The sequence below is a fragment of the Podarcis bocagei genome (genome assembly GCF_964188305.1).
Source record: "Podarcis bocagei genome assembly, chromosome: 5".
In the NCBI taxonomy this organism is placed as follows: Eukaryota; Metazoa; Chordata; class Lepidosauria; order Squamata; family Lacertidae; genus Podarcis; species Podarcis bocagei.
Genome location: NC_138129.1, coordinates 93971835 through 93987972, shown reverse-complemented (window position 1 = coordinate 93987972; position 16138 = coordinate 93971835). Strand labels below are relative to the sequence as shown.

General features: G+C 43.6%; 1 protein-coding gene across 2 annotated transcripts in view; it reads left to right on the top strand.

The window, feature by feature from the left end:
• The window catches only part of KIFAP3 (kinesin associated protein 3), a 74289-nt gene that overhangs the window by 48879 nt on the left and 9272 nt on the right, over window positions 1–16138 (top strand). For both annotated transcript variants that reach the window (XM_081194371.1, XM_081194370.1), the window contains exons 18-19: window positions 1488–1677; window positions 3998–4097. In XM_081194371.1, the coding sequence (XP_081050497.1) occupies window positions 1488–1677; window positions 3998–4097 (290 nt within the window). The remainder of the gene's footprint in view (window positions 1–1487; window positions 1678–3997; window positions 4098–16138) is intronic.

The following is a 16138-nucleotide window of genomic DNA, read 5'->3' as shown; positions in this document are numbered from 1 at the left end:
TGGCTATTTGTCAGAAATCTTCACTCATCTGATTCAGAAGGCTTGAAGTCACCCCCCACTTCAACCCTGCTTTCTGTGGGAATTATCTATGTCAGAGGTTCCCAAACTTATTTCGCCTACTGCCCCCTTTTTTAAAAAAATTATTCTGCATCCTGCCCCATAAATCTACCTTCTTTAGGTATAACAAACAGAAATATGCAGTGACAAATTTGCATTCTTTTATGTATCTTAATTTCTACCTATGTCGTACCGCACTAGGTCCTATGTCCCCCATGCCTGATTTGCACACACACCACCCGCCGGACCTCTGTGACTGCTCCTTTCCTTATCCCCATGACTGATCTCCAGTTTCAGACATCGCGATATATCGGAATATCACAATGTTTAATGCTGATGTATCACGATGTTGAAAACCAGATATCGCTCAGCCCTAGTCTGTTGTTTTTTTTAGTATGCCTAAAATCCTTTGCTTATAAGGAGCTACCCCACATTTTGTCCATAAAATGGCTTTGCAGCGGTAACTACCAAAGAGCTATCAAAATTTACAAAAGTAGGGGGACCGTGGCTTGGGTTTTGAAAAATAGGGGGTCCTCAGTAATTGGTTAATTGGGAACCACTGTCCTGCAACATCGAACGTGCAGGTGAAACATGTACGAACAGTTTTTCAAAACTTGGCAAGGAGGAGGACTAGGCCCCAGGACCAGAGTCAAGCCTGCCTGTTCAGTCCAATCTGCCGCAGGGGTGGGGCCGGGGCTGCAGCTCACCTGCCATTGGCTAAATAGGCAGGCAAGCTGTGACCCACTTCTTGGGCCTGGGTGAAGCCAAAAAGTGTTCACCCAAACCCAGGAAAATCCCTCCCTCCAGCACAACCATGAGATCCAGGGGGAAGCATTGTTGCCATCTTGCAACAGCGCCCGACCTGGCGGTAAGTGTCATTACACAACAGGCGAAACATGTATGAACAGTTTTTCAAAATTCTATTCTTATTTTTATTTATTGCCCCCCAATTGCACTTGAGGCTTCTACTGCTCCCCTGGATTGTTCCATCACCCCCCCCCCCAGGAGGCATTATTGCCAACTTTGGGAAACACTGATCTTTGTGATCAAGTTCCCCGTGGGGTCCTCAGCTGCTCAGCCAATCCAGCCACTTCTGTACCTGCTCCAAACTGGACAACAAGTTAGGGGGAAATGGCCTCATGGCACAAATTTGGCCTAGGGGCTGGAGGTTCTCCCCGCACTTTAAACAAACTGCAAGCAGCAAGCTGAGAACAAAACATTGACTTTTGCTCATGATTTGTTGGCAGAAAAGTAAAACCTGAGCCTGGGTTCACACAAAATTACAAGCCAGACTCTTGTGGGAAGCTTATTGATTTTAGCTTTCCTTTTTTAATTACCTATCCAAGAAATTTAATTGCAAAAGTTAAGAACTAATAACAGTTTTTACTTTAAGGTTAGCTGGTATTAAAGCCTTTAAATCTCCCAAACAGGAATATGATGAGGAATGGGCCAAGAAGATCCAGAGTGAGAAGTTTCGATGGCACAACTCTCAGTGGCTGGAAATGGTGGAGAGTCGGCAGATGGATGAAAATGAACAGTACTTGTATGGGGATGACCGCATTGAGCCATATATTCATGAAGGGGACATTCTTGAAAGACCTGATCTTTACTACAATGCAGGTAAGGCTGATACAGATAACATTAACTTCCCCACTGCACAAGCTCCCTGCAAGCATTTCATGGAGTTGATTCCCAGTACACCCAATCTTACAGAGAGGTTCAGCAAAAGTTAAGATATTTTGCTGGGAAAGACAAAAATGTTGGATTACTTTAAGTTTGTTATTATAGGTAGCTGAACGCATGTTTAGCAACTGGCATAAGTTCAGAATTCACATGGTTTTTACTGTGATAAAGTTAAATTAATACATGCACCATTATTGTACGATGCAATCACGTTGCTTTTGATATGTATATTAATGTATTATGGGTGGCACTCGACTGTGCTTTACTTTGAGTAGACCCACTGAAATTAATTGACCATGGTCACACGTTCATTAATTACATTGGGTCTGCTCTGCATAAAACTTAGTTGAATACCACCCTGTATCTCTAATACTACACGTTAAAAGGATTAATTTTTAAGAGCGATCAGTTTGATAGGCAATGTTTTTCTTTCAAAATGTATTTTAGTACAGTGATACAGTAATACCTCCACGAATGTCTGCCTCGTCTAGTGTCCATTCGCGGCAAACCCGGAAGTACCAGAACAGGTTACTTCCAGGTTTGCCACTCACGCATGTGCAGAAGCGCAAACCGCTCCACACACTTGCACAGATAAGGCACTTTGCCCTGCGTCCTTTTCGGCTAGTGGCTGGGGCTCCGAAATGGATCCCAGCCGCGAAACAATGTACGACTGTATCTCGGTTTAAGAACAGCCCTGTTTAAGAACTATTCGGTTTACAAACTCCGCAAAACTGGAAGTAGTGTCCCGATTTGTGAACTTTACCTTGGTCTAAGAAAGGAATCTGAACGGTGGAAGGGCACCAGTGGTGGGAGGCCTCATTAGGGAAACCACGCCTCGGTTTAAGAACGGTTTTGGTTTAAGAACGGACTTCCGGAATGGATTAAGTTCGTAAACCAAGGTACCACTGTATATAAAAGAGGCATTGGATTTTCAATATATTCTCAAAAGCCTGTGGAAGGAGATCTTGATCCCCCCCCCCCCAAGGAATGGTACAATAATACTTTTGTCAGCTGCCTCCTGCAAAACACTCTTGCCAGGAATGGGTCCACAAAGCTGCCCTATTGACGGTGGAGTTGTGTCACTTAACTGGGATGGGGCAGAGCATGATGGCAGTGACATTGGGGTGGTATGACTGCAACAGTGGGAGCACTGGATTGGCTGTGCCAGTGTGCCCTTGCCACCTCAACTGCACCTCTGCCCTACCCCCCCCCATCATGTTGGTAAGCACGTTGGGTATGCATCCCCCCCCCCCAATGCTTGCTTTGATTCTGAGTTGTGAAAGAATGCAGTGGTAGGATATTGGACCTGCAGGTAATTGATACGCAAAAGGAATTGAGACTCACAGAGAGCAAAACTGAGCTGTGAAGACACCCACCTGCTACGTACTAAAAGCCCCAACTATAGCATTGGTCAGTTCAGTTGAAATGAGGTGGTGTTGCTGCAAACAAAATCTTGCCTCTCAGTTGCTCACTCTTACTCACCACCTTCTTTGTCACACCTTGTTTATGCTGAAAGCTTTCTTAGGGATCTCTGCGTTGCAAGGGAATTTGCGTTTATTTACTACAGTGTCCATTTGTGCTTAATTTAGGGTAGAAAACATGTGGATCTGTTTACCTACTGCTTAGTAATGAAATTGTAACCATCCCCTGTTGGCCTGTCCTTTAGATGCAAATTGCAATTGTGGGAAGTAACAGTCTAATACCCATGGGCTGGATGCGGCCCAATCGCCATCTCAATCCGGCTTGCGGATGGTCCGGGAATGAGCATGTTTTTACCTGAGTAGAATGTGTCCTTTTATTTAAAATGCATCTCTGGGTTATTTGTGGGGCGTAGGAATTCGTTCATTTATTTATTTTTCAAAATATAGTCCAGCCCACCACATGGTCCGAGGGATGGTAGACCGGCCCACGGCTGGAAAAGCTTGCTGACCCTTGGTCTAATGGGAATTGGTTTAAATTGTTTATATTGATAACTGCTGGGACTGAATTTTCAGTCAAGACTTCCTAGGGTAGGGTAGGGTAGTGGTCAAAGGGTCAGACTAGGTTCTGGGAGACTAAATCCCCTCTCAGGCTTGAAGGTGACCTCAGGACAGTCCCTATATCCCAGCTTCACCTACCTCACAGGGTTGTTGTGAGGATGAAATGAAGAAGCATATAACCACCTTGAGCTCTTTGGAGGAATGGTGGGATGTAAATGCAATAGTAAATAAAAATGAATAAACAGCACACTCCGCTTCTACCTCTTCTCTTTATATAGAGGGGCTGATAGCACACGATGGAGCAGTGAGTCCTGATTTCTTCGGTGATTACCACCTGCAGAATGGAGACCTTGTGGGTCAGCATCATTTCTCCAGCAGGTAAATTGATTCTGCAAAAGACTAAGCTTACACTAATTCAAACGTTATCAGTGTCACATCTTAAGCTTTGGATTTGTCCATTTTCAAACACGTGTTTCAGGGTAGGTGCGATTCTTTACTCCATCTCTGCTGCCTGAGGGGCTGTAGGATTTGGTGGAAGATCTATGTCAGGAGAATATGGCAGCCATTCTCTTTCTGTATCTCCCCAGCCACCCAGTGCATGACGGAGTATAACTGTCAAGTCAAGCCACTTTTACAAAGCATAATATGGGAACAAAGCTGCAAAGTAGAAACCTGTCAGGGAACTGACATCGGAGCTAGAGGCGGAGGGAAGGCTCTCAAATGATGCTGGAGAAGGGCCCAGCAGGGAGAGAGGCAGCTCATCAGCTGGGGAAGGAAATCAGCGCAACACCAGGGATAAAGGGGGGCAGATGGGGGAATCGGCAAGAGGGCTCCAGGACTCTTCGCCGGACACCAGCGCAGAGAGCACGGGTCCTCCGCTACCCACACCCTCCCTGCGCAGAAGACTTCCGCGCAGGGAGAGTAGGAGGAGACTTGGCATCAAACAACTTTTATGCTGGAAAAGGTTTAAGAAACGCCCACTGACGGATTCTGCTAGCGACTGAGGCAGCCACGAAGTGAAGGGCTGCCCAGACTGAAAGGTTTAGCAAGGCAACAAAGCCTGGAGAGGCGGCAACTTACGCACGAGCAACCCTTATATTCATTACAAAACCATTCACCAAACTTTACCATTTTGTTATGTTGGAAGCCCCAGCTGTCAGTTGAATCCTGACTTTCTTCTAACAGATTGGTATAACAAAGTATTTCTGATAGCTTCCTAAAATCAATAAAATAGAACACAAAACCAGACCACACAATTATTTCTGTGTTGTGACAGGCATTGTTATTTGGAAACTGGTCTGTATTTGGAGTTTTGATTTACTTAACAGAGATGGTTTCAGTAATTTTAAATGAGTTGTTAAATATAAATTTCTCTACTGCCATTATTATTTTTTAACTAAAATCTTCCTACCTAATGGACAGCATTATTGCTGATGCCCTGGGCTCCAAAAAGCCACTCAGAGTAATTTTAAGCACTGAGCTGAAATGGGTGGTAGTGGCACATTTTGCAACACTTTCTTCTACAAAACAACCCTCCCTTTAGTGATTTTCCACATCCTTTTAAAAGAGGCTCTTTGCAAGAGTGTGTCAAGGAAGAGAGAATGGGCTTTGTTATTGATGGTGTGTTCTCCCATCCAGCCACACACCTGATTAAGTTAGGTGAGATGTGAATGAGAAGACACAATCAGAAGTACATCTCCCTGTGTATATCTTAGCTTGTGTAGTCATGTGTGTTATATGCTTCTAGATCAAGGCAGATGCTGTTGAGTACAATAAAACAGCAACTGCAGTGTAGCAAAACAAAATGTTTCCCACATGCCTTTGCAATCAGTGGGAGGGCTTTTTTGCCCTTAGTTGAGTTATTGCAATATTAAATCTGGCTGGCTGTGTACTGCCAGGAAAAGTGAACCTCAATTGGCTGAGATCACAAGAAGCAACGTTTAAATTATAGAAAAGCAACCATATACATCACTGAAAAGAGATGCAGAAGATCACTAAGGTACGGCTATTTTCCCTAGGGCTTCTAAAATTACTCAAAAGCACACTTTTCATCTTGAAAATTTAATATCATAAAAATCCATTGCCGCACTAGTTTTTTCAGAAATGTGTGTCTGCACCTCTGCAGTCTCTTCCATTCTGATCACGTGCCAGCTTTTCTGGGAAGACCAAGTAGGTGAACTTTGATTTTGCAACAGACTTGGCATAGCTTCTTTGCTGGAATTATGGAACACCTTTTATTTAGGAGACATGTTTGTGAAATAAAGAGATGGGTTTGGAAGGTACCCCTTTGAACAGTGCATAAACAAACTGTAGTATTTTCTTCAGTAAGACAAGTCTGGGAGAAGTGCATTGTATGTGAATATTTCCTAACAAGAGAATGTCACACAAAGGAAGAATGTAGCTAGTAAGAAATGGCACTGGAACTTTTTCCGGTAATACTACAACCTGGAGCTGCCTTAAAATTTTGGAATAGAAATGTGAAAGCCCTGAGAGCTGAACTGCCTTAATGTGCTTTATTTTAGACACCTAAATTGCCAACCAAATAAATATTACTATTTACTAGAGGAATTTGAGCATGGAAGTATGCAAACTAGCTTATGGAGTCTTGAAAGTGAGGTTCACAGATCTGTATTTTTATTTATGGCCCATTCAGATGACAGATTTCAGCAGGCAATAATCCATCATGATCGCTAAGGTCCCTCTTGGCTGTATATTCTTATGAAAGATGATGATGGCTGCAATCTGGCTTGGGGTGTGTGTGTGTGTGTGCGTGTGTGTGTAAAACATCTTGTCTGTTTGCCAAATGAGGCCCTTTTCTTCAGCTGTGAAAAAGCAAGTTGTCCTCACACGAAAGTTACAGTTGCTTTCAGGACCTTGAATGCAAACGTATACAGTGGTACCTTGGGTTACATATGCTTCAGGTTACAGACGCTTCAGGTTACAGACTCCACTAACCCAGAAATAGTACCTCGGGTTATGAACTTTGCTTCAGGATGAGAACAGAAATCGCGCTCTGGCGACGCGTCAGCAGCAGGAGGCCCCATTAACTAAAGTGCTGCTTCAGGTTAAGAACAGTTTCAGGTTAAATACGGACCTCCGGAACGAATTAAGTACATAACCAGAGGTACCACTGTTTATAAAAAGACATCCTGAAAACGGATGCATTTTGGTCCCTTGTACTGTAGAGACCAAGTAGCATTAGTGCCGAGGGCCCTTTTCACCAAACCTTTTACATTCTACAAAAGTGCCTCACAGTTTTGGTAGATTTAAGGAGATGCGTGAGAAAAGGCAAAACATTCCTCTCCTTTCCAGTGGCCGCTTAGAGCTGTGATACACACTTAGGCCCCTCCCCTTCTCTTGCCTGCCAGGTGGAAGAGAGATCGTGATGTGCATCATTCAGCATGAAAAGCTGGCATCTTTTGGCAGAATCTCCCCCCTCCCTCCACTCTTAAAAAATAAAAAATGTAAAACGAACCCTGTGAAAATTCAGTGCAGTGCTAAATTTACATAGCTAACATTTTGGGTAATTAATTTACTTTTTTCAGAGATCCGGACTGGTTTAGAGTAAAATCAAACATAAAAATCAAGAGTTGACACTCCCTTTTCAAATGTAGCTTGGGGGGCACTTCCTGCACTGTAATTTATCATAGGATTGAACACAATGCGAGGGGCGATTGCAGGACCAGAACTTTGGGTGCTGCCTGCCAAGCAAATGTTTGTTCATTTTATGGTGGTGGGTATTGCTTTAAACTGCTTTAGGTGCTAATTTTGCAAGTGTCATATGGACGCCTACCTTAGAGGCCTTCACACAGATTGCTTCAAATATTTAAAAAAGGGTTTTAGGTATCTGATACATATCTGATTCATATACTGTGCTATATGGAGGCCTCTCAGATGCAGAAAATAGTAATGCAAGAACCCCACCCAACTCAAGTCAAAACCAGTCAAATACATGCAAAACATCAAGGGTTTTTGCAAGTGTTCAGCAGCAATGCTCACAAAGGTACCAGTCATTCTTGTGGGTCTCTTCCTTACCCTGCCAAATCTTTCTCCCTTCCTCACCTCCAGACAATACAACATTGTTCTGTGTACAGTGGTGCCCCGCAAGACGAATGCCTCGCAAGATGGAAAACTCGCTAGACGAAAGAGTTTTCCGTTTTGGAGGTGCTTCGCAAAACGAATTTCCTATGGGCTTGCTTCGCAAGACGACAATGTCTTGCGAGTTCCTGCGGGGTTTTTTTCCTCCCCCCCCCTTTTCTAAGCCGCTAAGCCGCTTATCAGCTGATCCGATCAGCAGATAAGCCGCTAAAAGCCGCTAATAGCGCTAATCCGCTAATCCGTCAACGGGCTTGCTTTGCAAGACGAAAAAACCGCTAGACGAAGAGAATCACAGAACGGATTCTTTTCGTCTTGCGAGGCACCACTGTATATTCAGGCATCATTTCCTGCTTGGAAATTATTATCATTAAATTTATTTACCACCCTTCATTCGAGGATCACCTGGATCACTGAATTTGCAATACAGTTTGTACTATAGGAATGACAATAAATTGCCCTCTTGAGCATTCTCCAAAGCACCATTTCAAGCTCAGAAACTGAATAGGTAACCTCATCAGTGAGCCCTCGCTGCTGCTGGTTTCCCCTTCTCACAATGTATCACACAAATGCTTCCAATGGGATTGGCAAGTTCATGCATAGGCACAGCTGTGATGTTATGATAATTATGCTGCAATATTGCTAATGTACAATAATATATGACTTAATGATACTATTGTAACTTTTCAGACAAATATTAGAATTGGGGCAGCATAGTAGGATATATGCACAAAACCTGTGTTATGATTTTCCAGTGCATTCCTTCTTTCTGGGAATACTTTTTATATGGTTATCCGCAGAGCTATTCATAAGGCAAAAACTACCTAATTGGAAACATGTTCTGCTGCAAATACTCCGTTTCACATAGCAAAGGAGGGGGAGACAGTGATTTGCTTGAAAGAATAGACAGCAGCATTTGGATAGTGAATCCCAGTTTTCAGACATGTGTCATTACAGTTTTGAACTTCTTGGCGCCAGAAGCCAGGATTTCCTGATGTTTGAGCTTGATGTAAAATGCATTAGTGCTCTGGGGCATGAACAACAGAATTGCTATTCCCCAGCGTTCGGAGTTCAACTGCCCATCTCTTCAAATCCGACTTGGTGTTGGAAGTTAAAATCATACTTAATAGGAAGGCTAATTAAAAATAATTGCAGAAAGGTGGGATTCTCTTATATAGTGTGCATTTCATTCATTTCATAATATCATTCTCGGGCATTTTAATGCTTAACTGTTTACAACCTAATAAGAATCATATGTTACTGTGCTTGAGGCTTCCCCTTCTCAATTTGAGAAATACTTTCAGCATTTCATCAGCTGTAACTGCATTTAACACAGTACTACCACACACATGTTTCTTGCTGTCTTTTGGTTCTTTATTAGATAACTTCCATAAAATAACTTTACCCAGGGGTTTGTAACTTTGGTCTGCCCTTGTATCCACGCCAAATATTTTAGCCACCACCTCTTAACACAGTAGTATAGTGGCAAATTCAGAAGTGCAGGGTTCATGATAGTCACGCCTCACCCCCTGCCAGCCATGCCTCCTTCTAAGACTACAATAAAAATGAGCTTTCAGTCTCTTACTTTGTTTGGAGTTCTGTTGAACTCCAATGCTGGATGAGGGTAGTATTGCTTTCTGAGGTTCAGCAAGAAGACGACATTTATAAACAGAAAAAATGTGGGTTTTTTGCACAAAATAAAGCACAGCTCAAAAGCGCAAGTCTCACAGACACGCTCAGAGCAAAAGTGTGTTTTGCTTTATTTTGCAGAGCAGAGTAATGCAGTTTTCAAAAGTTTGACTAATGCAGCCCCCAAGTGAAAAATACAGGGTAGTGATATAAATGCGCATAAATGAAAAGCCCTGCAATTTCAGAATAACAGGGTCCTTGCCAAAGTAATAGCAATTTTCCTTTCAAATGAATCCAGTTTCAAACACTTCTCAGGAAAATGGAGGGGGGAGGGAAGGAGAAAGCAGAGAAAAGAATTTTCAGATAGCTCAGGAAAATCATAGCCAGAGCCATCCCTTGTTCTAACTAAGTGATTGGTTGATGTTTCACACAGCTAAAACAGGCTAACCATGTACAGTGGAACCTTGGGTTATGTACCGTCCTCCTTACGAATGCTTTGGGTAATGAGCTCCATTAACCCGGAAGTTGATGCTTCTAGTTGCAAACTTTGCCCCGGGATGTCAGCAGAAGTCACATGGTGGCAGTGGGAGGCCCAATTAGTGAAAGCGCACCTCACGTTAAGAATGGTTTTGGGTTAAGAACGGTCCTCCAGAATGAATTAAGTTCGGAACCGGAGGTACCACTGTAGAAGGAAAAATGTAGGAGCCACAGCCACCCCAGTGGTAGGTAAAAAAGTAAATAAAATATATGTGCTCAACCCAAGCCTTTCAGCACAAATGGGCTAGAAGAGCCATTTGAGAACCAGTATAGTGTAGAGGGACGCGGGTGGCACTGTGGTCTAAACCACAGAGCCTAGCACTTGCCGATCAGAAGGTCGGTGGTTCGAATCCCCACAAAGGGGTGAGCTCCTGTTGCTCGGTCCCTGCTCCTGCCAACCTAGCAGTTCAAAAGCACATCAAGTGCAAATAGATAAATAGGTACCGCTCCGGCAGGAAGGTAAATGGTGTTTCTATGCGCTGTTCTGGTTTCACCAGAAGCGGCTTAGTCATGCTGGCCACATGACCCGGAAAAACTGTCTGCGGACAAACATTGGCTCCCATGGCCAGTAAAGCGAGATGAGCGCTGCAACCCCAGAGTCGTTCGCGACTGGGGTCCCTTTACCTTTATAGTGTAGTATTTAGTGTTGGACTGGGACCTGGGTGGCATTTAGTTTAAATTTGAAATGCTCATTGCAAAGGCGTTGTGCTCCATTTGTGAATGGAGGTTTTACAGTAAAGTTAGTGATTTTTGAAGTGGGGAGTAGAGTATTACACTTTCAAGATGGCAGATGTGTCATAAAAATGTAAGACTTTCCCAAGCTGGTTCTGTATGTACAATTTATAAACTGGTAGGTTAAGACATTCTAATAAGGAAAGCTGGTATGTCTTAAAAACAACAGGACATAGAGTAAAAAAGTGAAGACTTTGCCATACATCCTTTATTATATATTTGTCACACTTCTATCTATCCCCAGCTAAATGGCAAGTCATTTGTGGTTTGTAAAAGCTGCTATTACCGTGGTAGCATTTCCTTACCTTTTCTGGCCGTAGTAGAGCAAGATATGTCACAGTCTATAAAATTACTACAGTTGCTTTTGTTTCAAAACCAACAATTTTTTAAATATTTGTAGATGGTGGGAACCTAATCCCAGTATACAGTGGTACCTTGGTAGTCAAATGGCTTGGTTCCCAAACAAATCGGCTCCCAAATGCCCCAAACCTGGAAGTGAGTTTTCCAGTTAGGTAACATTTTTCGGAAGCTGAATGTCCGACACGGCTTCCAGTTGAATGCAGGAAGCTCCTGTAGCCAATCGGAAGACGCCCCTTGTTTTTCTAACAGTTTCGGGAGTTGAACGGAATCCTGGAACGGATTAAGTTCGAGAACCAAGGTACCACTGTCCTGTATTTGCAGTGGAGTGTTGTCATGCAGGTGGGCAGCCCAGGTGGGCAAGCAGATGGGCAGGTGACCCAGGTGAGCCACATAGGAACTGTCAGGACAGACAGACTACCTTCCCATCAACTTGCTTGCTCTGCCAATACCTATCTCAGACTGATGCTGCTATTTCAGCCTCTACAGTGGCAATGGCCAAGGAGGCCCATGCAAGCCACAGAGGAACAGGCAGAACAGAATAACTCCTCAGCACCTCTCCTCTTCTGCTACTGTCATCGGCCACTTTCCCCTTCCTCGTCCTCCACAGCTGAGGCTGAAATGATAATTGTTTGAGGCAAGCAGTAAGGAGGGGAGGGTGAACTGTTTTGGGGTGCTATTATTGCCCAGTGATGTAACATGGGAGCTTAGCATGGTGCATGGAGGCAGGAGCTTTGAATTGGCTCCACCATCATGCACTGAGGTCCCTGCCCCTTTTGCTAAGTGGTAGTGACCCACAGTGTTGGCAAGCTGGGAGAGTAACTGAACCCCACCCATGCCAGCTCACCAGCCACTATCAGGATTGGGCAGTGGTTTGGGCAAACTGGGGGGCTTTGGATGAGCTATAAGGGCAGGGCTGGCAAGGTCTAAGGGAAGAGAGCTTGGTGAGGGCAGGCACAGCCCCTAGTATGCATATACTAGTACTGTATCATTATATAGAATCATGTATGTGCCTTTATTCGGATAAGGAGAACTTTATGGGGAAGCAGGCTCATGTTTGCAGGTCAGCAAACATAGATGTATATCAGATGCATGTTTTCATGTGCATTTGAAGATGGATGATACAATCCACACTGCAGCGCTTTTAGCTGGTTGCAGATTTTGATGCTTATCTGGAGTTGCTAGCCATCATAACTTCACATAGCCAGAGTTGGATCCTGGCGATAGTGGCTACGTTGGCAGCGACTCTTAATCCTTACATATAACGTCCACTTTTGTTGAATGTCCTTAAGACACTTCTGAGTTCCCTTTAAGTCCAGTGAAATGAAGTGATATTCGACTTTTAGCACTTGGACATCATTCATTTGCCTACCCTCTCCAGGAAGAACTGAATTAGATTTTATTAGCAGATTGGGCCTATAAACCAGTAGTAACGTTTTATTAGTTTATCACACATCAGCATTAGCAAACTGTAAATCTACTTCAGTGAACAAGAAAAGGTCTCTAGAGGCTTTGAAAAACTGGTGTTTCCAGAGGAAAGAATGTTCTAATCCGAAGAAAGGTATGACCTTAACAGGCAAATATCTTCCTTCCCTCCATTTCCAGTGCCCAGCCTGGGAGTCCTGTTGCATTCAAAATGCAACCCCCACATGCAAGGAGGTGGTATTGGAGGTTTTGAGGGAACCCAAAGTCAGCAAAAATTCCCAAAAAAATATTTAGACAAAAGTACTATAAGGATAGGGATGCGGGTGGCACTGTGGGTTAAACCACAGAGCCTAGGACTTGCCAATCAGAAGGTTGGTGGTTCGAATCCCCGCAACGAGGTGAGCTCCCGTTGCTTGGTCCCTGCTCCTGCCCACCTAGCAGTTTGAAAGCACGTCAAAGTGCACGTAGATAAATAGGTACCGCTCCGGCGGGAAGGTAAACGGTGTTTCCGTGCGCTGCTCTGGTTCGCCAGAAGCGGCTTAGTCATGCTGGCCACATGACCTGGAAGCTGTACGCCGGCTCCCTCAGCCAATAAAGCGAGATGAGCGCCGCAACCCCAGAGTCGGTCACGACTGGACCTAATGGTCAAGGGTCCCTTTACCCTTTACCTTTACCATAAGGATATGAACCCCCAAAACAGCCCAACGAGGATTGAATCATAGAATTGTAGAGTTGGAAGGGACCCAAGGGTCATTTAGTCCAACCCCCTTCAATGCAGAATCTCAACTAAAGCATGACCAATGGCCATCCAGCCTCTGCTTAAAAACCTCCAACGAAGGAAAGTCCACCACCCCCTGAGATGGTCCAGTTTACTGTTGAACAGCTTTTACCATCAGAAAGGTCTTCCTGATGTTGAGTTAAAATCTCCTTCCTTGTAACTTGTATCCATTGGTTTGGGCCTTGCCCTTCAGAGCAGGAGAACACAAGCTTTGAATATATTAGATATTCCTTTCATGTTTCCCCCTTCAATTCAGGGCAGAGCCGCTGGGGGCTCTTTCTCCGCCTCCATCAGTGTCTTTATCAGTGGCTCCCAAGCAACACCGGCTTCCCATCTCCCTTTCACTGCTGAGGAAGAGCTGTAGCTTCTCAGGAAAGCATCCAAACACATTTCCAACTCAACTTTCAAGTACTGCCCATGCCAGTGGCAACAACATCAGCTTGCCTGCTTTATGCCCAGGTATTGCTGACTATGGTGTTATACTTAATACAGTGGTACCTTGGTTTGCATACATCTTGGTTTGCGTATGTTTTGGATTATAAACACATCAAACCCAGAAGTGCAACCTTTTTTTGGATTACGAACAAAAAGATTTTGGGGGCGCCATTGGCAAAAGCGTGCCTTGGGTTACAACCTGTTTTGGTTTACAAACGGACCTCCAGAATGGATTATGGTTGTAAACCAAGGTACCACTGTATAACTAAGACAGTTTTATTCCCGTGCTGTTTTTTAACACGTCACATTTTATCAAGGATCTTAACTTAATCCTTTGTACCTACTTAATCCATATTACAAAACACCTTGGATTGTGTCCTTTGTTAGTTATACTTTGTGCAGACCCGTTGAAATTAAAGGATCCACTAACTTGGATCCATCAATACCAGTGGTTCTTCTCTGAGTAGAATTTAGTTGGATGCAGCCCTTTTCTTGACAGTAGAGGTACCTGTCAGTTAGAGCAGGGAGCCCTGCCTCATACCACAAGAAAAGACAATACAGGGGGTTGGGGTCAACTGATGTGCTGCTTGGCTGTAGGAGTAGGAGTTCAATTAATAATAATAATAAGAAGAAGTTCAAAATTATATTCACTGTATGAAATGCTTGCAAAAAATAGGACCCTTCTCCATGATTCCAAATTGAAAAATAAATGTTGGAACCTTATTATTTAGTGAAACCTGTTTGATCATCATCAGAACATTTACTTATTAATGGTATTAAGACTATTAGTCAAAATTGCTGCCAGGGTTTTATATCACGGATGGCATAAGATAGTCTTGGCATTCTCCAGGAGTTCTGGGGTGGGGGAGTCTTTACCTCCAGGTCTTCTGGCCTCTTGGCTGATGGGCAGGGCCTCTAGCAAGAAGGACACATAAAAGTGTCCAGCATAATACTGTTTGGTTAGCAGTCAGCAGGGTTTTGACCATACACCTATCTAAGCCGTTGTAACTCCACTCCAACCGCTTATTCCTTTTGCAGGAAAGAGGCACTTTCCTGGACATGGAATTGGATCATGGTTTACTTGCATTCTGACCTCAAAACTTGAGGAAACACTGCTTCTAGGGAGATATGGCCTTTCGTATCTCAGCTTTTCTCCTTCCTTTGAAAAACTACACTTTTCCAGATTCAGCAGTGCAATGTACAGGTGTGCTCAGGGATCTTCACTACAGAATTACGCAGAAGCAGAATGCTGCTTAACTCTGAGAAGTTACTTCTATTATCATTGGTCAGTGATGCTGGCAACCAAGAGGGCTGGGAGCAGCTAAGCTCTTGGGAGAGTTCAGCCTAGGACAGTTCATTTATAAATCCTCCCATTTCTGAAATACTTCTCTAGCCTTAGTCTCAGTTTTTCCATTGTGTCTACAGTTGTCCAAAGACTTGTGAAACCAGAGATCTGTCTGCAGAGTTCTCATTTAGATGTTGTTTCTTCACAGACCCTCCCTTACTGTACTTTTTCCATCTATAAGACGCCCCCGTGTATAAGACGCCCCCTATTTTTGGGTACTCATATTTATGAAAATTGGGGGGGGGAGGAGATGGCCCAGAGTATAAGACACCCCCTAATTTTTGACATTATATTTTAGGGGGGAAACCTAGTCTTATACACAGAAAAATACAGTATTTGGTGGTGCCTCTGCACTTCTAATAACTTTTTTTTATTGCTCAAGTATATTTTCTACACTTCAGTCGTGTTGTGGGGTGTGTGTTTGTGTTTGTCGGTGGGAGGCAAACATAGTCCTGGAGTGGTCACATCAGAGGTCTGTTCCCATTAAATTGTGCTTTTAGTATTGAACTGTAGTGAAAAAACAGGGAGGTGGCTGTGCAACACTGAATGAAACCTGCCAGGTTTTGGTTAACACGTTTCCAGTTACTTCCAGTTTTTGCTCTATAAGACTCACTTTTTCCCTCCTAAAAAGTAAGGGGAAATGTGTGTGCATCTTATGGAGCGAATGCAGGCTGCACGGCTATCCCAGAAGCCAGAAACAGCTCTGCAGTGATCCCTCATGCTGTTCTGGCTTCTGGGATTCAGAATATTTTCCCCCCGTGTTTTCCTCCTCCCAAAACTACGTGTGTCTTGTGGTCTGGTGCATCTTATAGAGCGAAAAATACGGTACATGCATGTTTAGGGAAGCTTTTAATGTTTGATGCATTACGGTATTTTAATATTTTGCTGGAAGCCGCCCAGAGTGGCCGGGGAAGCCCAGCCAGATGGGTGGGGTATAAATAATAAATTATTATTATTATTATTATTATTATTATTATTATTATTATTATTATTATTGTGGTGGTGGTGGTGGTGGTGCTGCAGGTCCTGCTATCCAGACACTCATTATACAAAGATCCACTTATCCAAACACAAGGAATTAGTACC